Source organism: Sminthopsis crassicaudata, chromosome 1 (assembly GCF_048593235.1).
Source record: "Sminthopsis crassicaudata isolate SCR6 chromosome 1, ASM4859323v1, whole genome shotgun sequence".
Classification (NCBI taxonomy): domain Eukaryota; kingdom Metazoa; phylum Chordata; class Mammalia; order Dasyuromorphia; family Dasyuridae; genus Sminthopsis; species Sminthopsis crassicaudata.
In genome coordinates, this window is record NC_133617.1 from 149061722 (window position 1) to 149088069 (window position 26348).

The 26348-nt window shown below is 32.6% G+C and overlaps 1 protein-coding gene across 1 annotated transcript in view; it reads right to left on the reverse strand.

The window, feature by feature from the left end:
• Positions 1 to 6434: 6434 nt before the first annotated feature.
• TMEM67 (transmembrane protein 67) overlaps positions 6435 to 26348 on the reverse strand; it is a 94313-nt gene continuing 74399 nt past the window's right edge. The window contains exons 21-28 of the mRNA XM_074269542.1: positions 22394 to 22534; positions 20482 to 20562; positions 19871 to 19987; positions 16120 to 16236; positions 15912 to 16016; positions 13233 to 13335; positions 10985 to 11127; positions 6435 to 7685 (exon numbers count right to left, since the gene is read on the reverse strand). Coding sequence (XP_074125643.1) covers positions 7605 to 7685; positions 10985 to 11127; positions 13233 to 13335; positions 15912 to 16016; positions 16120 to 16236; positions 19871 to 19987; positions 20482 to 20562; positions 22394 to 22534 — 888 coding nt within the window. The 3' untranslated portion in view covers positions 6435 to 7604. The remainder of the gene's footprint in view (positions 7686 to 10984; positions 11128 to 13232; positions 13336 to 15911; positions 16017 to 16119; positions 16237 to 19870; positions 19988 to 20481; positions 20563 to 22393; positions 22535 to 26348) is intronic.

The following is a 26348-nucleotide window of genomic DNA, read 5'->3' on the forward strand; positions in this document are numbered from 1 at the left end:
TTCAAGTCTTTTGGTCATTAAATTCAATTATGGAAAATAAATTTTATTTGTCTATCATATAAAAATTATTGCACCAAGACTATATATATAACAGCAAAAAAAGAAATGGTACCTTCTCTTAAACAACTTATACTCTATTAGAAAATGTACACAGATAAATGAATACAAAGTATAGGAAAATAAATTTTCAAGAGGAAGAACTATGCTTTGAAGGGAACTAGAAATTCTTAGTGTCAGAGGTAGAGAGAAAATGCAGACTAGACATAAAGAGCAGCAAGTACAAATGCATAGGGATAACAGGTGGAGTATCATGAATAAAGCCAGGTGAAGAAAGCAGAACCAAAAAAACCCAATAAAGACAGTGAACACTGCAATGTAAGCTGATTAACAGTTAACAGAAATTGAATTGTGATTACAATATAATGAATAATCTTGATCCTGGAAAAATGATCAAGAAGTGAAGTGTCAAAATCATGGTAGTATTCATAGCTGGAAGTAGTTGGATTTCCTTGAAAGTATATGGGGGAATAATTTTATTTTTTCTTTTTTTTAATCGCTTTTTATTTAGAAGATATATGTATGGATAATTTTTCAGCATTGACAGTTGCAAAACTTTTTGTTCCAACTTTTCCCCTCCTTCCTTCCACCCCACCTCCCCCAGATGGCAGGTTGACCAATATATGTTAAATATGTTAAAGTATAAGTTAAATACAGTATATGTATATATGTCCATAGTTATTTTGCTGTACAAAAAGAATCAGACTTTGAAATAGTGTACAATTAGCCTGTGAAGAAAATAAAAAATGCAGTTGGACAAAAATAGAGGGATTGGGAATTCTATGTAGTGGACTATGAACCATTCATAGTCATCTCCCAGAGTTTGGTACAGTTGGTTCAATTCATGACTGCTCTATTGGAACTGATTTGGTTCATCTCATTGTTGAAGATGTCCATCAGGATTGATCATCATATAGTATCGTTACTGAAGTATATAATGATCTTCTGGTCCTGCTCATTTTACTCAGCATGAGTTCATGTAAGTCTCTCCAGGCCTTTCTGAAATTATCCTGCTGGTCATTTCTTACAGAACAGTAATATTCCATAATATTCATATATCACAATTTATTCAGCCATTCTCCAATTGATGGGCATCCATTCAATTTCTAGTTTCTGGCCACTACAAAGAGGTCTGTCACAAACATTTTTGCAAATTCAGGTCCCTTTTCCTTAAGACCTCTTTGGGATATAAGCCCAGTAGTAACACTGCTGGATTAAAGGATATGCACAGTTTGATAACTTCTTTAGCGTAGTTCCAAATTGTTCTCCAGAATGGCTGGATGTATTCACAATTCCACCAACAATGTATCAGTGTCCCAATTTTCCCACATCCTCTCCAACATTCCGCATTATCTTTCCTTGTCATTCTAGCCAATCTGATAGGTGTATAGTGGTATCTCAGAGTTGTCTTAATTTTCATTTCTCTGATTAATAATGACTTGGAGCATCTTTTCAAATGGCTAGAAATAGTTTCAATTTCTTTGAGAATTGTCTGTTCATATCCTTTGACCAATTTATCAATTGGAGAATGGCTTGATTTCTTATAAATTAGAGTCAATTTTGGAAATGAGGCCTTTATCAGAACCTTTAACTGTAAAAATGTTTTCCCAATTTATTGTTTCCCTTTTATCTTGTCTGTATTAGTTTTGTTTGTACAAAAACTTTTTAATTTGACATAATCAAAATTTTCTATTTTATGATCAATAATGATCTCTAGTTCTTCTTTGGTCATAAATTCTTTCCTCTTCCACAGGTCTGAGAGGTAAACTATCCTATGTTCTTCTAATTTATTTATAATCTTATTCTTTATGCCTATGTCATGAACCCATTTTGACCTTATCTTGGTGTACAGTGTTAAGTGTGGGTCAATGCCTAGTTTCTGCCATATTAATTTCCAATTTTCCCAGCAATTTTTGTTAAACAGTGAGTTCTTATCCCAAAAGCTGGGGTCTTTGGGTTTGTCAAACCTAGATTATTAAAGTTATTGGCTCTTTTGTCCTTTGAACCTAACCTATTCTACTGATCAACTAGTCTATTTCTTAGTCAATACCAAATGGTTTTGTAACTGCTGTTTTATAATATAGTTTTAGATCAGGTACAGCTAAGCCATTTTCATTTAATTTTTTTCATTAGTTCCCTTGAAATTCTTGACCTTTTGTTTTTCCATATGAATTTTATTGTTATTTTTTCTAGATCATTAAAATAGTTTTTTTTGGGGATTCTGATTGGTATAGCACTAAATAAATAGATTAGTTTAGGTAGTATTGTCATAATCATATTTGCTTGCTCTATCCAAGAGCATTTGACATTTTTCCAATTCGTTAGATCTGACTTTATTTGTGTGGAAAGTGTTTTGTAGTTTTGCTCATATAGTTCCTGATTTTCCCTTGGCAGATAGATTCCTAAATATTTTATATTATTGGTAGTTACTTTAAATGGAATTTCTCTTTGTAACTCTAACTTTGGATTTTGTTAGTTATATATAAGAATGCTGATGACTTTATGTGTGTTTATTTTGTATCCTGCAACTTTGCTAAGGGTTTGGAATATTTCTAATAGGTTTTTAGTAGAATCTCTGGGGTTCTCTAAGTATACCATCATATATATCATCAGCAAAGAGTGATAATTTGGTTTCCTCATTTCCTACTCTAATGCCTTTAATCTCTTTCTCAACTCTTATTGCCAAAGCTAGCATTTCTAATACAATATTAAATAGTAATGGTGATAGTGGGCAACTTTGTTTCACTCCTGATCTTAATAGGAATGGTTCCAGTTTATCGGGGGGATAATTTTATAAAAGAGATATCTTGGAAAGAAATGAAAAGATACAGGGAAAAAATGGATGATATTACTTCAAAAAGAGTATTCAAGAGAACATGATTAACTCATGACCTTGATGTACATTTCTATATCTTCATACAACTTTTGTGAAAATTATATATATATATATGTATATCTATATATTTTTTTTGTGTGTATTTAAAATCCAGAAAAAAAGAGACAGAGAGACAAAAAAAAAAAAAAAAAAAAAAAACCAGAGACAGAGATAAAATGAGAGAGAGAATCCCTGTTGAAAACATAAAGAAATAAGTAGGCTTTCACAATTTTCCATGAAGATCATATCTTTTTAGTCATATAATTGTCAAAATACCCAATGAACATAAAACACCTTTGTATATTTTTGTTGATGGAAAAAAATGATAAATGTTTTGACAAAATGTCATCTTAAAAATTTTCCTCCAACAAGTCTCATGTATATGTTAAGATCATACATATAAGATTCCTTAATGTGCTCAACAGAGATAAATCTATTAAATGACCAGATTATTAGCATCAATCCAGGGATACACACTCAACAAAACTATTTGGCACTGGCATGAAAAAATTCCTCTACAAAGTCCAAATGGAAGAGGTTCCTCGGTGAAAATGAGGTTCTCCAGATGTTCATGTTTGTATTATGCTGATTGTATTAAATCCCAGAATATTATGTTGCTTCCCAACATACACTCTTTAATCCAGTTAAATTTTCTTTTTTGCTATTATTTTTTGTCTAGTAATTTATTTTTTAATACACATTGCTTTATGAATCGTGTTGGGAGAGAAAAATCAGAGTAAAAGGGAAAAACTATGAGAGATAAAAAAACAGAAAAAAGAAGTGACCAAAGCATGTGTCCTTCTTGTGATTCTTTATATGACATACCAGATCCCACCTCCATGCCACTGTACAGGTTGTTCCCCAATAACAGAATTCAATTCTTTCTCACCTCCACCTCCTAGAATCCTTAAATCCTTCAAAGCTCAGCACAAGGCCATCCTTCTATACAAAGTCTCCCTTTCCTCTCCAAAAAATAATTTTGTACTTTTTAAAAGATATTTGTATACATACTGTCTCCCCCAATACTGTTTCATTTTTGGCTTTGTATTCATGATGTCTACTTAAGTTTTCAGCACATAAGTGCTAAAGAAATTCTTAATATAAATGCTCTACTAATTATAATAGCATATCTTATGTCTAAGAAACCCAAGAGACAAAGAAGGGTATAAGTGAACATTATATTTCCAACAATTTACTGCATCCAAGAAGTGGTAAAGAAATAAAGAAGATGTAAAATCAGAAAAGATGAAATTTGTTTGGTAATGAAAGTAAGTTTGCATGACAGTTTTGGTGCTACCATTATGTCCATGAAATAGAAAAAGAATTAGAAGAACAACTCTAGCACATGAAATCTCCATGGAGAATTTCTAGGACAAGACATATGAGAATTATACAACATGAGAAGACATGGTGGGGATGGGGGAAATATTTGCAACAATGGAAGAAATATCTGTGAGATTACAGAGCCTTACAAATATTTAAGCTCTAAAGATGAAGGAACCATTTATGCCATTTTGAGTAGCACCATGATATGGTCCAACCTTTGAATTAGCAAAATTATTTTAATAGTTGTGTGGAGGATTTTTTTTTCTCAATAGAACTTAGGAAAAGGATGGAAACAGGGAGGTCAATCAGAAACTTTTGACTTAAGTAGTTTTGAAGTATATGATTTAGTAAAACCATAGGCAGAGATGCTTAGAAGGCATTCACTATTAAGGGAATGGATTACCTTAGTAGTATGTCATTTCATTGAACAAAACTGGTTTTGATTGTGATCCCCCAACAGCCAGCACAATGCCTATTGTATTGTAGAAGATCAATAAATCCTTGTTGACCTTCATAGCAGTGATGGGACACTATTCAGACAGAATTTTTCATACATTGTCAGATGTTGTGAATATATCAGATATTTATGCTTAACGATAGTTTTTGTCACAAAGAATGGTTCAAGGTGAGAGGTTGCATTCAGGAAGGGGAAAGTTTATGATTGATATTAAGACAAAAGAGATAAATAAAACTTTTTATAAAAATATCTGCTGAAATTTAGAATTATGCCCAAAGGGCCCTCATCCCAAAGGAATCATAAAGAAGGGAAAAGGATCCACATGTGCCAATAATTGTGACAGCTCTTTCTGTAGTGGCAAGGAGCTGGAAACTGAGTGGATGCCCATCAGTTGTAGAATAGCTGAATAAGTTATGCTATATATGGTATAGAACATTATTGTTCTGAAAGAAATGACTAGCAGAATGATTTTAGAGATGCCTGGAGAGACTTACATGAAATGATGCTGAGTGAAATGAGCAGAACAACAAGACTATACAATGATCAATTCTGATGGATGTGGCTCTTTTCAATAATGAGGTGATTCAGGACAATTCCAATGATCTTGTAATGGAGAGAGCCCTCTATATCCAGAGAGAGGACTGTGGGAACTGAGTGTGGATCACAACATAGTATTTTTCACCTTTTTTTGTTGTTGTTTGCTTGTTTTTTGCTTTCTTTCTCATTTTTTTTCCTTTTTGATCTGATTTTTTCTTGTGAAGCATAATAAATGTGGAAATTATATACAGAAGAATTGCACATGTTTAACATATTTTGGATTATTTACTGTCTAGGGGAGGGACGGGGGAGGGAGGAAGAAAAATTTGGAACACAAAATTTTGCAAGGATGAATTTTGAAAATTATCTTTGTACATATTTTGAAAGTAAAAGGCTGTTATTTAATAAAAAAAAAAAAGTTTGCTGACCTGAACTGATAGGAGAATTACAGCACAAAACTTGAATAATAAAACAAGCAGGAATATGATAACAGGAGAGAAAAGGTAAAGAAATATAATGCCTTTAGAGCAGGTTAGTTTTCCCCCAAGTAGAAGTCATAAAGTAGAGGTCAGATAACCAAGTGAAATGGATATTGAACAGAAAATTCCTATCAGGTATGGATTTGATTAGATTGATTTTAAGGTACTTTGCAATTATGAGTTTACACAGAGTTCTTATCTCATTACAACCACACAGTCATAAGCGCAACTCCTACTCTCTCTCTTTTCACCATGCAGTCTTTCTCTTAGATTATAATCATCTTTATCTCCTTCCACTGGAACTTTGGACTCTATCCCTAAACCTGAGATATGAATTTCTGCCAGGGCCCAAGTCTCCATCAACTGGTCACATTTGGTCACCATTTGGTCACAGAAAACACTTCCCCCTCCCCCATACCTTTTTTGTGTATTTTCTTCTTCCATCGGCATGTAAGCTCTTTGAGGGGAGGGTAATCTGTTTGGGGACAGGAATTTCTCTGGGTGTTTAGCACAATATCAGGAACACAGTAAATCACTTAATATATACTTTATCTATCTATCTACCTGATTACATTATCAATATTTTATGCCTTCTGTCACCAGACTGATCTTCCTACTCATTTTTTTTTCTTCTTATTTTAAGATTTGGGGGATGTCTGATAAAGACTGGCGCTCCTATTCTAAAACAATATATGCACAAGAATCACAAATACCAAGTGTTTTATTTCACATTTCTAATTAATAAAAACATCTAATAAAAATATTATTTACACGACAGTATTTACAACAACAACAAAAGACATTTAATCAAGAAATGTATTAAAAATATTACCTATTGGTCACTATTGCTCTAAAATGTGATATAATGTCCAAACATAAATTATACATCAGGAAGAGAATCTTAAAAGCTAATTAAGACTATTACAGAAAATCACTTTATAGTAATCACATAGCTTCAAACTTGTATTAATTGTATTTTGTATCCTAATATTTATCTCTCCATTTTCTTTGTAAACTATGGTAAATAGGTAAATATAATATAAAAGGGATTGATTTTAATGTGACATTTTATACAAATAACATGATAATGTATGCATTGGAGCTATTACAAACTTTAAAACATAATTTTGAAACACTGCCTAAAATAATGCAAAATGGTTAATAAAACCATATAGAAAGAGAATGCTTGAACATTAATCATAAGGTTAAGTATAAAACATGAGGCCATACTAACAATATTCTTCATGGAAAGAATAGGTCAACATATGTACTTCACAGAATATATAGGTACTGTTTCGTAAAATATTCATTAGTTAAAACAGTTAATTCACTGAATATCATGTTAGTCAAGAGAAGAAATTATGATATCATCAACTGTGTCAGTAATTATAAAATTAAAAATCTCAACTAATATTTGAATGCTTATTTCAATATAACATCTAAAACAAATGCTTAAATCTGATGTTGCCAATCAGATAATCCAATAAATTTTCAATTAGTAGAGGAACTACAAAAATAAATTATGTGTCCATGTGCCCAGGTAGTGGTGGGGTAAGGAAGTCATATTCTATGATTGTTAAACATCTGCCACACCACAAAAAAAAGAGGATTTATAATTTTGCCTCAGTGATAGATGGTATCTGACATTTCCTTTAACTTTTAAGCACCATACATAATGAAGACCCAATACTTCTAAACATTCCATTTTATATATTCATAAGCATAGTATAAAATATTTTTATAAAAATAAATCAGAAAATAAAATAAGAATTTTTTTAAATATCAGTAACATTTTAAAATGATAAACTAACCCAAAACTCACAACTATTTTGTGCCATGATTGTACAGTGTCTTGATTGATCCTTTGAGTTAATTAAATAAGAAATCTTTGGTCCACCAGAGTTTTAGATGCCAAATTCTTCCGCCCTATTATATTACGGAAAAACCTAAAAATCTAAAATGAACATTAAAAATAATTCAGAACAAAAAGAAATGTGCAAATAGTTTAACATGTGTATAACATTTTAAATAATTTCTTTAGTTATTCTGAAAAATAACCTAAGCTGTTAATGAGCCATATGATTTACAAAAATAACATTTCTGTATCTGAAAGCCAGTTTTATGAAACTGTAAAACAACTGCTTATTACTTATAGAGGTATTAACTGAATTTTACACATATATATGTTTATATTGTGTATATATATATATATATATATATATATATATGTATTCATATATATACACATATATGTGTATTCATAGGTACACGTGTATACACATACACACAGATAGCAGGAAGCTAAAAATCCTTTGTGATTTTTTTATAAATCATAAATTTTATCCATAAACTAGTTTATGAAGCAAGATGAAACTTTTTTTTTCTATTTAAATATTTACCTAAAAGTTGGGAATACTACATTAAGTATGAAAATATACTTAAAAAATTAACTTTTAATGCATGTAAATGTAAACAAATTTTATTTTAAAAATCTATTTTCCAGAATTTTATTTCATGTGGTGGTAAATATATGTGTGTGTGTGTGTGTGTGTGTGTGATATATATACACATACATGCTAGGGTAGCTAGGTGTTACAGTGAATAGAATGCTAGGCCTGGAGTCAGGAAGATTCATTTAGATGAGTTCAAATTTCAGACCCTTACTAGCTGTGTATGGTAAGTCACTTAACCCTTTTTACCACAGATTCCTTCTCTGTAAAATGAGCTGGAGAAGGACATGGTAAACCACTCCAGTGTCTTTGTCAAGGAAATCTCCAATGGTGTCATGAAGAATTGGACATGACTGAAAAACTACTGAACAACAAATGCATACTTGCACACACACATATACATACATACATACATACACCTCCCCTACATCCCCCCAAGTCAGTCAAGGGAAGAAATTATAATGGCATAAATTGCATCAGGAATTACAGAATTTTAAATCCCAAATAATATTTAAGATAGTTATTTCAACATAGCATATATAAAATACAAGTGTTTTAAAAAATAATGTTATTTAAATTTGGTGTGGATCACATAGGCAGAATAAGTCAATCCCAGCTAGGAGTAAATCAAATATTCCTCATAAGAAATTTCTGTACCATAAAGTTATAAAAAGTCTATCATTTTCTCCATGTCTCCTAATATTGATAGTAATAGCTAGCATTCAAAAGGCATTTTAAGGTTTGTAAAGCACTTCATAAATATTGACTCAGTTGATCCTTAAAAAATCCAAGAATCCCTATTTTATGGACAAGAAAATGGATAATGAGGAGACATTTGTTACTTGTCTAAAATCAACACAGCCAGTAAATGTCTGAAGCAGAAACTCAGGTTTTCCTGACTACAAGTCTATACTCTGTCCACTATGCCACTCAGCTACTGTCTTACCCTCAATTTTCTTTTTCAACGATCCCAACCCTTTTGGGGTCTTCTGTCTTTCTCCTCATATCTGTCTTTTGATTTTCTTCCTCCTTTTTACCTCTCCTCTGTCTCTAATACTAATTTAGATCTATCCACTCATCATGGATGCTCCAAGGCTATGTTCTACACCTTTGTTGCTTCTTCTTTTATACTATTTCATTAGCTCACATCAATTAATTAATTTCATTATCATCTCTACAGATGAATTTGAGTTCTATTTATTCAGTCCAATCCCTGTCCTGATCTCCAGTCTCACATCTCCAATTGTTTTTGGGACATATCAAACAGGATATTCTGAAGATCCTTAAAACATTCCTCAAATCTAAAACTGAACTCATTACAGTTCCCCTCAAACTCTGTACTTTCCATTGCTGTGGAGGACCCCACGCTCCCATTTCCTTAGCTCACAATTAGGACTCATTCTCTCTTTTCCCCACCATATCCAAGCTGTTGCCAAGGTCCTTTCATTATGAAGGAAAATAAAGAGTCACAACAGAAGATTTTCTATCTGGCCTTGGAGATGACACAGGGAGCTGTCAGAGGTGACATTTGTAAACGGGGCAGAAGGAAGGGAGGCAGATTCTCTTCTGTAAAACACACTTGCATTACCTTTCTCTCAGGAAAGTCATGAGGAAAGTCCTTTACAAATTGTCATGTGTAAGTTACTATTAATATTATCTCTGTTCACACTACTGATCTTTTACTGAATCTTTTGGACTTCATACTGCTTAAACCTAAAACCGAGGTGAGACCAACAGCCATTCAAACAAGAGGAAGCTTCTCCATAATACAGACTGGATGCTATTTGTTCCCCAGAGCCTCCATGATGCCATCAGGCTCCTGTGCGCACTGCACAGCATAAAGACAATGGTTTCTGCGACTCTCATGTGACAGAATGACCATCCTTCACTCCTTGGACACAGCTACCAGGCTGCTGCAGAGCCTCCTCACCTCAAGAGTTGGACTGCTACACAGCTGGAGGATGGGTCTTCCTATTGCAGTCTATCCTCCAACTCAGCTATCAAAGTGATTCTCCTAAAGCAAAGGTCAGTCTTTCCATATTATACCTCACACCCCAACACTTACTCTAGGACCCACTGACAAAGGTCTCCCAGCTGTTCTTCACAAAAACACTCTGTCTCCTAACACCCACATTTTCTCCAGATGTCCCACATGCCTGGAATTCCCTCTTCCTTACCTCTACCTCCAGGTTTCCCTGGCCTCCTTTAAGTTCAAGCAAAATCCCTTCTTCTACAAGAAGTCGTTCTTTATCCTCTTAATACTAGTGCTTTCCCTCTGAGATTGGCACCAGATTATCCTGTTTATATCTTGCTGTGATAGCTGTTTGTATATTATTTCCCTTATTATACGATGAGCTCTTTAAAGTTAGAGACTTTTTACTTTTTTTTCTATCCCCATCACTTAACACAGTGCCTGGTATACAGAAGGTACTTAATAAATGCTTGACTTGATTTTCCTATCTCTTTTCCTCTTCTTTCTTCTCTTTTGCAGTTTTCATTTATCGCCCTTTCTTTTTCCTAGCCATAATCTCCCTTTCTTATGACCATATCATTAGGCCTCAATATTTTAAATTTTATTAGCCATGAAATGTGGGAGTATGGTAATAGCAGAAAAGCTAAAAGGCAGAGTGTTCTGGTTATAGCAGAAAAGCTAATAGTGTGTGTGCATGTGTGTGTGTGTGTATGTGTGTGTGTGTGTGTGTGTGTGTGGTACCAGATATGCTTCTATTTTCTGATGAAAGGAAATATTTTTATTAGTCGCTATGTACTCATAAATGATGTCATGATTTTTTAAGTGACTTACCTCCTGTTGTAAGTAAGTAAGAATGGCTGCTAGAACAAAATCCTGAGATGCCAGATCCACAACAGAGAAAAATAGCAAATCAAAGATAAGAAGAGTGGCTTCATTTCCATAATAGAGAACAGTGCTGAAAGAATAATTTTCATCTATAAGGAGAAAAAAAAACTTTAAGCAAGGTTTTTAAAAACAGAATTTTTTAATCAAATGGAATTAAAGATAAAATTTAGATGATTCAGAACAGTATAAAAAGCTCACTAAAAAAGTTGAATACTATGGCTATAAAGCAGTTATTAATTAGGTAGCTAGATGGCACAGTGGAGAGAGTATCAGCCTTGAAGTCAGAAGGATTTGAATTCAAATTTGACCTCAGATACTTAATACTTACCAGTTGTGTGAACGAGTCTATTTTTTTGCCTTGCAAAAAAAAAAAAGAGTAAACTCTCTACAAATGCAACTTAAGAAGTTACTAGATGACTAGTTTTAACAGTTGGAGGAGAGGTCTGGCTTCACATTTTGTAAAGAATAAATAATAATGTCTAATATTTATTCCTAAATAAGCATACATTTCATCAGCTATTAGAATTTCTAGCATGTAGTAGTACTGCGATGAGCTCAGGTGATGAGAAACCCTTTCTGTTTGTTGTAACTAAAAGTTAAATTAACATGGTGTATAAAGCAACCACACAGTCTGATCTTGAACTAGAAATAGTTACTTAAGAGTGCCGAGAGTTTCTTTCAGTGCACCTATTGCTCTCTTAATCAAATCATCTGAATAAGAAAGAAATTCTTAAAAATTACTAAGCATCAGGTCTGTAACCTTCAACAAAGGCACAGGTTAACAAAATGCTCCTGGGAGGAGAGAGGTGACCTAGAGAATTCTGGACCATGTATGAGAAGATCAGACAAAGGAGCCTAAATCATTGAAAGCCTCTACTTACATCCTTGGGAAAGGCACATCCATTTTTTTTTTTAAAGTTACTGCAGCAGGAAAAAAAAATGTATGATATGAATAAAAATATTCTGACAGTAATACTTGAGTATTCACTCTATGAAAGAATGTCAGTAAAGACTCTGGAATTTCAGAGAATTTTACAAACAAAAGAATCTTAGAACAGGATGGGATTTTAGGTCCTCCAGTTCAATCTCAGAAAAAATTTTATTCCCTTTGCCACATTATGATTTTTCAGGTCCTGGAAAAGAGTCATGTATTCCCACTAAGTTTCTTTCAGTCAGAGGATGGGGCAAATAATAAATAGCAAAATTTCCATGCCAGTATTCTATTTAAGGGGGCAGCTAGATGTTATAATGGACAGAGCACCAGGCCTGGAGTCACATATATCTGAGTTTAAATCCAGACTCAGACATATACTTTCTGGGCAAATCACTTAATATTTATTTGCCTCAGTTTCTCATCTACAAAATGGAGAAATACTAAAGTGGCAAACCACTCTAGTATCTTGACCAAGAAAACCCCATGGACATTATCTATGGGGATCATGCAGAATCAGACATGACTGAATAGCAATGATACTATATAAATCAATCTAGTTCTTTCCTCCTACAGGTTGCAAAAACTTTTAGGATCAAAAAAGCATAGATTCAAAGTTTGTGAGACTTCCTTTTTTATAGTGAGACACAAGGTTTTTCAACTATTGCTCTCATAGATGCCTCACTTTTTAAAATACTGAGTATAAGATTAGATTAAAAAGGAATATAATTGATAGACAAGTTTTCACTGAATAAATATATCAGTAGAATTTCTAGCTGATTTTTTGGAGAGAACCTAATAAGATAAACGCTTGTCTAAAATCAGATATTTTCAAAAATGAAATAGAAAAATTCACAACTGAAGCAGATATAAAAGTAACTATCAGAAATTATTTTATCCAATTACATGCAAAGAATTTGTAGCTAAATTGGTACATAACACTACAGCTTGAAAGCTTCCACTGGTATTTACAAAAACCCACACTATCATCAAAATAATATTAGTTTGAGATTTCCTCTAGTTCTAATGTAAAGAGGCTTTGAAAATTGTTTTCAGTACTTTCTCATAAAATAAACCTTTTATCTAGATGCTTCCTTTGACTTGACAAAAAGATAGTGGCCGGTGAAAAATCAGTATATTATAACACTGACAAAGTTAGTTACAATTCTTTTCATCTTCACATAAAGTTATGCAATAAAAATATTAATTCATAATGTCAAACTTTGAAAAAACTCAGATATATCAAAATAATCTAAATAATACCATTGTAGAAGATGCTTTTTTCCACTGGTTCCATGAATTCCATACCAAGAATTCGTTCAAGAAGCAATTTATCTTTTACAAAGTAATCCATTTCCTTATGAACCTAACAAAGACAAAATAGTTTCAGAAACAGAATTTGAAATAAATACATTTCAATAAATGGAAGATAAAGTATGGATAACATACAATAGTTTATTTATTTTTCAGTTACCTGAAATCTGAACACTGCTAAATTTTTTATTTCTTTTATTAAAGCTTTTTATTTATAAAATATATGCATGGGTAATTTTTCCAACATTGATCCTTGGCAAAACCTTTTGTTCCAAATTTTCCCCTACTTCCCCTCCAGGGGGTCCCCTAGCTTACAGGTAGTCTAATACATGTTAAATATGTTAAAATACATGTTAAACCTAAAATGTGTATACATATTTATATAGTTATATTGATGCACAAAAAAAAAAAAATCAGATCAAGAAGGAAGAAAAAGAAAAACTGAAAAAGAAAACAAAATACAAGCAAGTAACAATAGAGAGAGTGAGAATGCTATGTTGTGTTCCATGCTATGTTCCCACGGTTCTCTCTCTGGGTGTAGATGGCTCTTTTCATCACTGAGCAAGTAGAGCTGGTTTGAATCATCTCATTGTTGAAAAGAGCCATGTCTGTCAGAATCGATCGTCATATAGTATTGTTGTTGAAGTATATAATGATTTCCTGGTCCTGCTCATTTCACTCAGCATCAGTTCATGTAAGTCTCTCCAGACCTTTCTGAAATCATCCTGTTGGTCATGTCTTACAGAGCAATAATATTCCATAACATTCACACAATGACTTATTCAGTCATTCTCCAAGTGTTGGGCATCCACTCAGTTAGTTTCTAGTTTCTAGCCACTACAAAAAGAGCTGCCACAAACATTTTTGAATATATGAGTCCCTTTTCCTTCTTTAAGATCTTTTTAGGTATAAGCTCAGTAGTGACACTGCTGGATAAAAGGATATGCATAGTTTGATAACTTTTTGAGCATAGTTCCAAACTGCTCTCCAGAATGGCTGGATCCGTTCACAGGTCCACCAACAATGCATCAATGTCCCAGTTTTCCCACATCCCCTCCAACATTGATCATTATCTTTTCCTGTCCTCTTAGCCAATCTGACAGGTTTGTAGTGGTATCTCAGAGTTGTCTTAATTTGCCTTTCTCAGATCAATATGAACACTGTTAAATTAGTATTCATCATTATAAGATTTCTTTTTTTCATCATGAGATTCATATAAGTATCCTTAATACAGAAACCTGTGAAATACTTAAAATTAGTTTTTATTTACAAAAAAAAAAAAAAAAATTACAGCATCTACTCAGATGTATTTGCTGCATAAGGCAAGATATATCTATAATGTCTAATACACTAATTTTGTATCTGAGAACATTTAATTATAGGTATAGTGGATCTAAATGTTTTGCTTAATGATAACTAATCCCCACTATAACTGTCTAATTTGTTATGTCCCAGAACAATATTCAAGTGTATATATAGGTGTAGTAAATCTAAATGGTTTATCTAATAATCATTGTTCTCCATTATAATTGATTATATTTTTATACGTACAAATTATTTATTGTTAGCTTGAAGAAATCTGGAAAGGACTTTTGTTTACATATTACTAGCACCTTTATTTACAGTCCTTTACAATTTACTGTATTGCTGTAATGAATTACTTAAATCACTTCACAGATAAGAAAACTAAAATTCTTTGATGTGAAGGGATATGCCCAAACTAGAAAGTGATTGAGTCACATTAATTTCACTATTAGCTTATTTTATTATACATTTATTTTATCTTATCTACATTTTTCTTAGAATTCTTTAAAATTTAAATCTGAAAAGTACTATGTCTAAAAGTACTAAGTACTAAATGTCTAAAATATTCATAGTCTTTGAGTCAAAAATTTTAAGCATATTCTTCCCAAAAGATTTTAAAAGGGCCCATATTTACCAAAATATCCATAACAGCTCTTTTTATCATAGGAAATAAGAATAAACATTGTAGGTGCCCATAAATTGGGGAATGGCTACACAAACTGTGGTACACAATTCCACAGTGAGAAACAAATACCTGGAAATTTTTTTAAAAGATGTGTATGAACTGCCCTAATGAGCAGATAGGAATAACAGATAGGACTACAAGAATGTAAATGAAAGGAACAATAAAGTTAAACTGGACACTTTGAAACTGTGATGTCCAAGACTGGCCCTGACAAACTGAGAAAGTGTCCCTCTCTCCAAACGCTGGAGAATTTGGGAGAATAATGCTGCATATATTGTCTTATAACGTGGTTGTGTTGGGTTGATCTTGTTAACATTTTTTTCCTTTTTTTTTTTTTTCCAACTTTTGGTAAAGAGAATGTTCTTGGAAGGAGATGGGTGATCAATATGTTTTGAAACAAATTGAATATTTAAAAAATACGGCACCAATATCATAAAACAAAATCATGCATAGCAAAATAAATAAATTAAAATCCAAACAAAAAACAACCAAAAAAAACCCCCAAACCCCAAAAAGAACAAAACCAAAAGATCCAAAGACTTTTCATAGTTCATCTACTTAGTTAAATGAATAGAAATTTTTTAAACTTAATTATTGAAAGGATGTTTTTATTTTAATATGAATACTAAAATACGTACATGATCAATGAATGAGCCAAGGAATTTATTCATGGCATGGTAAGCTTTAATACTCTGTTCAAAAGTTGTTTCTGATGAACTCAATAATCGAGCAGGACCATTTTTCTAAAGTGGAAAAAAAGGGATAAATTGAATGTAATATATATCTTTGGTATTTAAATTATGTGAAATAATGTGCATATCTCATTTAATTTTATCTCATACTTACTCTTGTTAGTGTTTCATGAATTCTGTCATAATGCTGTCTCATTTTGTTAGAAATGGAAATCTGAAAGGTCTGACAATCTGTGCTGGGTAGCAAACCTCTTTGGCTACACAAATTTTCCTATGTAATTAAAAATTTATGTTAAAAAGTGAAAGTTTAAAACAAAGTATTTAATTATTTATCTAAAAAACCAAAATTTTTCTTAGCTTCACAAAAAGAATTTCACTTTGCAAAAATTGTCGGTAATAGATTTTGAATTTAAAGAATACTAAATTTTCCTAATTTTTAGTTACTGAGGAAGTTTTTTTTTTTCTAGTTTATATATGTCTTCAGTTTCTTTTGGTTCAAGTTCACTTACTAATCAAATAATCTGCCACAAAAAGCTATTCTGTAGTTTACAATTCATTAATTTTATTGTTCTTTGTAGAAAAGTTATAATATTTTAGTCGAATGACAAATTCACTCAATTTTAATAAAGATATATATATAATTTTAAAATATTTCTTTTAGAATGGTTAAATAAACATTAGATATGTTATAAACTAATTCAAATAAGCAGTTACTGAAGTCTTGTGGCTGAGTAGTTTAGGCAAAGGATTAGAAATCTATTGACTTTTTCCCTCCACAAGTTTGAATAAAGAAGAGGGAAAAGGGTACAAGAATTTATTAAGTGCCTTCTAGGTGCCAGTCACTGTTAAGCACTTTACAAATATTTTATATCAACCTTGTAATAACCTTGAGTGGTAGGTTCTTTTATTATCCTTAAATTACTGAGGTCAAGTATTGACAAGTATCTGAGGTCACATTTGAATCCTATCTCCACTATGCCATCTGCCTTTAACTGTGAACCACAAGGCCATTTTGCCCTCTTATCCTTGACTATCTAAATTTCCATTCTCTGAGGACCAGTTCAAATCATTCTTTCTCCATAAAATCTGATGTAACTATTCCAAGGCCTCAGAAATCTCTTTCTCTTACTTTAAATAGCACTAACCATAATTTCTATGCCACACCATTCAGTCCTTAACAATAGTATTATATTTTTCATTGTTCTTTCGTGGGTGTTAATTCAGGTTTTGCACCTACAATGTTAGTTTCTTGAAGGCAGAGAAAATGTTTTGTGTTCTATATTCCTCACAGTGATAAACATATAAATAAAAGTCTCCATAAAAACTTTCTGGTTGATTGGCATGGTGAATATCTTTAACTATTCCTGGTTGATTGGCATGGTGAATACCTTTAACTATTCTTTATTCTTATTTGTATTAACATTTTAAATTATATCCAAAAAGGCAGAAAAATCTGTATTACCTTTGCAGGAATGTGAAAAGCCCAAAATTTAATATCAAATTTTTTAGCAAATGCCATAGATAGTGGCCTGGTCACAGAATTGAGGAATAATCCCAAATACTTCTTAATAATAATATCCTCATGGTGGTGATACATGACCACAAATCCCTTGATGACAGGGATCAAGGTCACATACTTCAAATGCCTCACTTTCCAGATGATGAAAATGAGACCCAAGAAGTTGAAATATTTTGCCAAAGGTTATAAATCTGTGGTCAGCAGGAGAGGTAGAAGTTTACTTAGATTGTCTAACTCTCAATCCAGCACTCTTTCTACTATACCATACCATATCATCATCTTGGAAAAATTTAAATGACAAAGAACATAGACAATTACTACCAAGAGAAGCAAAATTGTTTTTCTAATAATTAAAAACCTCTATCAGTATAACATTTATAGCTTATGTACAAGAAATAACATACACTGAACTAATGAGAACCCATATGACTAGAAAAAAAGTGGGAAATAAGAGAAAACAGAAACATAATCCATGTTACAATGGATTCCCCACAAGATACTAAAGGAACAAGAAAAAGGCCTCAAATACTTCACAAGCTTCTTTACAGAGAGTTCACAGGAAAGCATGAGCAAGAATTACCTAGAATGATAAGGTGTTGAAATAGTTATCTTCCACTTTAAAACCCTCCCTGATAAAAGTGAAAGATTCTAACTTAAAAGAATTAAAAGTCTCATGTAAGCTCAAATTATTTATTAGAGCTAGCAACAGCTCAAAGCAAGACATTTCAAAAGTAATACTACTGAAAATATTGGAAATACTAAAAACAAAAGGATAGCTCCTAATGGTATATTCTTTTCCAAATTCAACCACCTTTCTTCACTTCATCTTAATATATTTACAAATTTTACAATAATAAAAATAGTGATAACTAAAATTTATATAGTGTTTTAACATTTGAAAATGTTAAAAGTAGCCCAATGAATCGACTGTCAGTTAAATACCTTTAACTATTCTTTATTCTTATTTATATTAACATTTTAAATTATATCTAAAAAAGCAGAAAAATCTGTATTACCTTTGCAGGAATGTGAAAAGTCCAAAATTTAATATCAAATTTTTTGGCACATGCCATAGATAGATAGTAGCCTAGTCACAGAATTGAGGAAGTAGAGCGTTTAGGTTGGATTACTTTTGGGAAACTACACCATGATTCCAATAATCCCAAATACTTTTTAACAATAATATCCTCATGGTGATGATACATGACCACAAATCATTGATGACAGGGATCAAAGTCAAAATCGACTGAATTAAAAAACAACTCCTTTAAAAATACAACTGGCCAAATGCAAAAGGAGGTAAAAAAAAGTTAACCAAATAATTCATTTAAAATTAAAATTGGGACAAAGGGAAGTGAATGACTAAATGAGACATCAAGAATCAGATAAAACCAAGAAAAGAAAAAAAATAGAAAAAAATGTGAAATACCTCATTGGAAAAACAAGCGACTTGGAAAATAGATCCAGAATTTATTGGACTAATTGAAAGCCACAATGAAAAAAAGAGCCTGGACAACATCTTTCAAGAAATATTAAGGAAAACATCTCTGATATCCTAGAACCAGAGAGTAAAATAGTTATTGAAAGAATCTATTGAAAATCTCAAAGAGATCCCAAAATGAAAATTCCAAGAAATATTGTAGCTAAATTCCATATCAAAGGCAAAATATTGCAAACAGCTAGAGAATAAAATGAACTAATATTTGTAAAGCACTTTGTAAACCTCCAGAAATGCTATTGTTTACCTATACTGTTCTCATTTGATATAATTTATCTAATTATTTTCACAGGCACAGAAAAGGCACAAGGTTTGGGCTTTCAATCAAGAAGTTCCTAATGTCATTAGGGAGACAAAATTAATCCACATGAAACAATTTTTTAAAAAGTACTGTGATACTCATTACTACTTAATTTTAACAGGGTTTTCAGAGAAGGAAGAAATCAATGTGGGTTGAAGTAGCTGAAAAAATTTAGATTTAACAGGTTATGATTTTGATAGAAAAGGAAAAAGAAAATTGTTTCACAAAAAATATTTTCAATTATATGAAAATATACTAAGATTCTGGACAAACATCAAGGAAAACAACTACTAATATCCTAGAACCAAAGGGTAAAATAGCCATTAAAAGTATCTACCAATAAAGAGATCAAAGGATAGCCTCAAATTTGAACACAGATAGCGATTAGTTAAATAGGAGTCTTTAAAATCTGATGTTTAATCACTTTGGAAATTTGTGCAACATTATTGTTAATGATTAACCTTTCCTCCCCTCCCCTCTCAAATTCTCCAATGGAATAATACTGTATTAGTCTACAATTCCAATGACAACTTCCCCACAAATAGTAAGAAAGAAGGGCATCAGTGACCTATGTTCTTAGGACTTACCGCCTCCCTCTTAAGATTCATGTTCATTTCTTCCATGTCAGTATCTGCATGTCCATGAACAGATCGACCATGGATATAATATCCAAAACATTTGTGTGATAAGAGAAATACTGAGATCTATAAAGAAAGGACAAACAACAATTAGTAACTCAACCCTTAATCAACATAAAGTAAATTAGATTTTAAATTGTTTCCAACACTCCTTGCTTTCAGAGTATCTAGAAAACTAAAAATTTGACAAAAGAGTTCTAAAAATTCACAAAAGCTTCTAAAAAGGAATTATATGTATTTGCTAGAAAAAGAGAAAATAAAATTGATGAGTGAAAATGTCTAGGCTCATTGCAGATCCAAAAAAGGGAAAAAGAAGTTAATTTAATGAATAGGAATTTGAGAGCACACCTAGAAAAGAAAACTAACTAGGCAGATGAAAAGTAACTTGTATTTGATTGAAATCATGTGTAAAATTATATTTGTAGGTTTATTATTGTGGGTATACTAATCAATAAATGCAATGTAATTCTGTTGATACAAATTAATTTTTCTAAATGTCAAATTATTAATAAATTTTAAAAAGAAAAAAAGATTTTCAAATAAAGTTAAGATGTACTTACATTACTCATGGAACATAAATCAACAAATTGTCGTATTTTATCTTCTATAAATCTCTCATAAAAGACAGCAAAGTATATAATCTGAAATATTAAACCAAATTAATGTTTGTTAGCCTCTAAGATTTTAATTTTTTTCAGTGCAGTTTCCTGAAAAGTGCAAGAAGCTCGAACCTAGAAGTAAATACTTTAATGCTCCCATGGGACAATTACAAATTTAGTAGTTACTACAAGTTGCTTTTTCAAAGGAACATGAGCTTGGAACAATGTTTAAAAATCCCAGAGAAAGCCAGAAAAATGTTAAGCAAATATCACTTTCCTTCAATCCCACATACCCTATTGCCAAAAGGAAGAAAAAAAAAAAAAAACCCAACAAAACAACAAAAACTGGGTTTTGTTTGTTTGTTTGTTTGTTTGTTTTTTAAGTCCTAAGTGGGATCATGACAAACTGGTGCTTTAATGGCTCAATCAATGAATGGTTCTTGCAACTCTGCCCAGCTTCTATATGCTATTCCAAGAGATGATAAAAGAAAATGATTTTCAAATTATTCTTTTCTTATGGAGAAGGAGGAAGAGCAAGAGCAAGAGGAAAAGAAGAAGCAGCATCTTCATTCTGACTCCTGCATCAGCATTTTGAAGGTATGAGACAAGAGAAATGTGAGAATGAACAGGAATGTGCAAACTTCAGCTTACGTTTTCATAAGAAGAGAAAGTATAGAGTGAAGAGTTTCAAAAAAAGGAGAAGTTTCTTTATAGTAACATGATTCAGAGGATTTTTGTTTTAGCAGCTATTAACCTTAAATGTGTTGATTCAAGTGGAGGGAATTGGAACCTGTCTACCAAAAAGGGGTAGGCCCAACTTTTCAGGGTCATGATACAAATTTAATGTGGCCCCTCAATTCCTCTAATTATTAAAGATTCAAGTAATCTTATATTTCTGCGATCCTGGCATCAAAGACCGAATAAGGTGATAATTATATCCTTAGAGTCTGGGCTGAGACCCTTGTGCCTCGGGGATTAAGGCATACCTAGAACCAAAGGACCAGACACTTAGCTCAGGATCCAAGACCCTCAGAACAAAGTCCTCTTAGAATCAGCCTTAAGGACATTGAAACTTGGGATCTCTAAAAGCCTCTAGTAGCAGGTTTTGTGCTGCTACAAGTAGCAAGAGTCTGGACCTGAAATGGAGGCTTCTTTGAGCTCTTCTTCTGGCTCCTGGAGGCAAAGACCTCTCAAAGTTCTGAGTCTTGATGGCAGAGGAAGAATAAGGTTGTGACTAGGTCCCTTAAGGCTGAGTTCATTCTTCATCACTATCCCAGAGCTTCATTCCAAAAATCTATGAAAATAAGCACATCCAGGAAATACCTAGCATCCCAGGTAAAACCTGCTCTCAGAACCCATGAAAGCATCCTTTAGTCCCTTCGGTGCTAAGGATGGAAATTGGATATGAATATTGCATCTCTTTCAGAGTAAGTCTTCTATTGTTCTCTGTGCTTAAGAGGATAAAGGCTGCAATGGTCCAGAGTCCATTTTGAAGCAATAGAAGATAGGAAAAAACATGTTGCTGTGCCTTTAGAGTCAATAGTCCAAAGAAATTGTTCTACAGGGGATGCTGTAAGTACCACTATGGTTTTTAAATGTTTAAAAAATTGTAGATGATAAAAGCATTTAAAAGCATATAAATTATAATTAGTTGTCCTAGCAGTAATACAAGAATAAAAGTAGGGAAAAAGATTGTCCCTGTGGTTACGGGCATTAGTAGATTCTTTTCATTTTCAGTAAATGATGGACACAAAGCAAAATTACATTTTCCCCCACTTTAAATATCAGGATGGGACCATTTTGTGAGCATATAGCTTTTATATATCAATAAAATATGGAGACAATGCTGTTTAAGAGCACTATCTGTACATACCTGTATCATACCAATGACTATCCAGAGCATAGTAGATATAGCATATCGTAAAATGCGGCTATAAGACGCTATATAGCTACTTGTGCTTCTTGAAAGACTAGAAGATGAATCCATTAATGCCAAGTTCTTGAATCCAACAACCTGAAGATAAAGATAACCTCATGTTACCCATAATAAAAATTGGAAAAGTCACATATTATGAAAAATAATCAATTCAAATTAATATAGATGTCAGAAAGACTAATCTTGATTAATCACTTTATTCAGTATTTCCGTTTGTGACTATGCAGAAATTATTAGCTGGTCTCTAAAAATCCTAAGGAGATACTAGAATGTTAGGGAGGCAGCCTGAAGTAGTTAGAAGAGCCAAGTTTGAACCTTGGCTGCCACCAGAAGTTATTGGGTTAATCCCAAGCCTGATTGAGGCACTTCTTTAACTGTAAAATCAGGATGGCAACACTGTTGTGCTGCCCCAAGTACTTTACAGGATTATAGCAGCATTTTGTAAATTCATTAGAAATCTAATTATTATTGTTGCTGCTGCTGCTATTACTTGTGCTTGCACCATCCTTGTGTATTAAGACAAAAATATAACCGGTACAAACACAAAGAACCAGACATACAATAAATATGTTCAGCAAGACAATTTTCATTCGTTCATAACATCATGGCACAGCTAAGGCCAGGATCATATGGCCAGCATGTGTCACTGGTGGGATATAAACCCAGGTCTCACAGACTCTGAGGTCAGCTCTCTCCATTACGCCATGGAAAGCAATGGTGAACCAGGCCTAAAAATCATACTGCTACTTGATATACACAAATGCTAACCCTAATTATAACACCAATAGCTAACCCAGCGTGCTTCCTATGCACAGGCATTGTGCTAAGCCCATTACACTTATTATTTCATTTGATCCTTACCATAACTTGAGAGGCAGGTATTACTATGCCCATTTTAGAGATGAAGAAAGGTTGATGACTTGCCCAAGCTTACATAGGCACTAACTGTCTGAGGGTGGATTTGAACTCTGGTCTTCCTGATTCCAGGCCTACAGCTCTACACATTACACCACCAGCTGCCATTAATAGGCCTCTATTTCAAAGAGATAACGACAAAAGGAAAACACCCAACTGCACACAAAAATTTAAAGTAGCACTTTTGGTACAGTAAAAAACTGGAAAACAAAGGGAGCATCCACCAATTGAGGAATACTTGTACAAATTATAGTATAAAAATGTAATGGAGTATTATTACTGTGCAGTAAGAAACTATGGTTCTGGCTAGGAAGACTTATATGAACTTATGCTGAGTCAAGTGAGCAGGATTAGGAGAACACTTTATACAATAATCAAAATAACATAAAGGAAAACAACTTTGAAAAACTTCAGAATTTTGATTAAAACTGTAAGCGTCCATGACTTCAGAAGAACAAGGAACAGCTGATCCTACCTCCAAGAATGGAAGTGATAGACAAGAACAGAGATATTAACCAAGTGCTGCCCAAAGCAGATTCAAATGCAACTAGAGATATTTGACAAAACAAAGATATATTAAGACAGACAATTTGTGATTATCTAACTCAATACACTCCTGCAAGGATCTTTCTATTTGAGTTTTGTGCCATGGGGGTGAAGATACAGAATAAGATCTGTTTTCAGACACGGCTAATATAGTGATTGATTTGTTTTACTTGACTATACTTATTTGTTAGAAAAAGAAAGCCATTTGTGGGGAGGAATGAGCTGGTGAGTAGTAAGAGACTAAAAAAAAAAAAAAAAAAAAAAAAAAAAAAAAAAAAAAGAAAAGACTATCAATGAGACACTAATAAAAATACAGAGAAGAGAAGAAAAGAAAGTTCCAAGTACAAATTGGAAGATCCATTCAGAAGACACATAGGGCAGTTTTGTTAAAAACATCTAATAAAAACTCAAAATTTCATATATAAGTAAATCCTCTTTGCTATTCTTTATACACTGAAGAGTTTGCTGATGTTTGCTAAATTATTTTGTTGCTACTGTAAATTCATTTATTTTATTTTATTTTTTAAAATTAATTTTATAATTATAATTTTTTTGACAGTACATATGCATGGGTAATTTTTTTTTTTTACAACATTATCCCTTGTATTCACTTTTCTAAATTTTCCCCTCCCTCCCTCCACTCCCTCCCCTAGATGACAGGCAATCCCATACATGGTAAATGTGTTAGATACAATATATGTGTGTAAATCCAATTTTCTTGTTGCATGTTAAGTATTAGATTCTGAAGGTATAAGTAACCTGGGTAGATAGACAGTAGTGCTAATATTTTACATTCAATTCCCAGTGTCCTTCTCTCGGTGTAGCTGTTTCTGTCCATCATTGATCAACTGGAATTGAAATTCACTTATTTTAAAAGAAAAGCTTAAAAAACACTGATCTGTGTATATAATAATCTGGTTGGTTTTCTGGAGAATATCCAGGTGTTAAAAGTCCAAATTCTTTATTGCCTCCTAGCCTGGGGCCCAGGCTAGCTTGGTCTCAATAGAGAAAATGCAGGAGACCAGGCCAACCACCGTGGTGGTGTAAGATGGAGTGAATCTCTCTCCTTGGCTCTGAGAGCTTGAGCTCTCTGTCTTATTCGATTCTGACACTGGCTGAGTTTGTCCCAGCTTAGATGCTCTATTATAATTAGAGCACTTACTGAATACAGAGTATAAACCAATCATTATATCACTAGGGAACCATTGTTTGTGGTAAGATTAAATCAATCATACTGAACTTAGAGAACTATTAATCATCATGCTAAACTAGATAACCATTGTCTTATCAATTCCACTGAGTTAGCACCTTGTGAGAATCCTTGTTTCAAGTACAGAGTTCTGGCCCATAACAGATCTACAGTAACTAATCAAGATTTCAGCAACTTAACAATGAAATATATTTTCCCATCTCTCCACTTAGAAGTAATGGACTGGGGGCACAGTGGATAAGAGTACTGGGTCTGGAGTCAGGAAGACCTGAATTCAAATTCAACTTTAGACACTTACTAATTGTGTAAAGTTATTTACCACTCGGGGGTAGGTGTTGAGACATGGAGAAAGGTTGGTGACTTGTCCAGGCTTACACAGGCACTAGGTGTCTGAGTATGGATTTGAACTCAGGTCTTCCTGACTCTAGGCTGAGAGCTCTACCCATTACACCATCAGCTGCCATTAATAGGTCTCTACTTCAAGTACTAAGCAAGTCACAACTCTGACTCAGTTTTCTCATCTGTAAAATGAACTGGAGAAGGAAATGGCAAACTACTCCAGTACCTTTTGCCAAGAAAATTCCAAATGAAGTCATGAAGAGTCAGACAGAACTGAAGAATAAACACAAAATAATAACATGTTTTCAGAAATAACCAATATGTAGATTTTTTTTTGTTTGAAAACACACACACGTACAAATACACATCTACATTGGGAAGAAAGGAGAGATTAGAATTACATAGTAATAGAAATATAAAATAGGAAGAAAAGACTGAAATTGAAATATTTTTAAAATATGTAAAACAGAATGGAAAGATGTTCAAAGGATATACTGACAAGATGAGCTAACTTGATACTGTTATATTAAATTTAATATATGCTTTCAAAAATGAAAGTGTATAGAACAGAAGTTCCCAATTTAGTTCTACAATCTTTGCTAGTCTTTGCTGTATGTTGAAATATTCATGCTTGTAAAGTTTGTTTAAATTTTTTTAAATAAAGACCATCTCTTGTATAGAATCTAAAAATGCTAAGTATTTCTTATTTATAGAAAAGTTCTTTGAAATATTCCTACTAAGAGATGACAATGTATTAATTGCATCAAATCTCAGGATACTACAAATCCATGATGAAATTCAAAATAATAAATAATGCACACAAAAATATCAAATTTTAAAAAGTACTTTCTTCATAGTAAACTTGTGAGGTAGATAATGGAA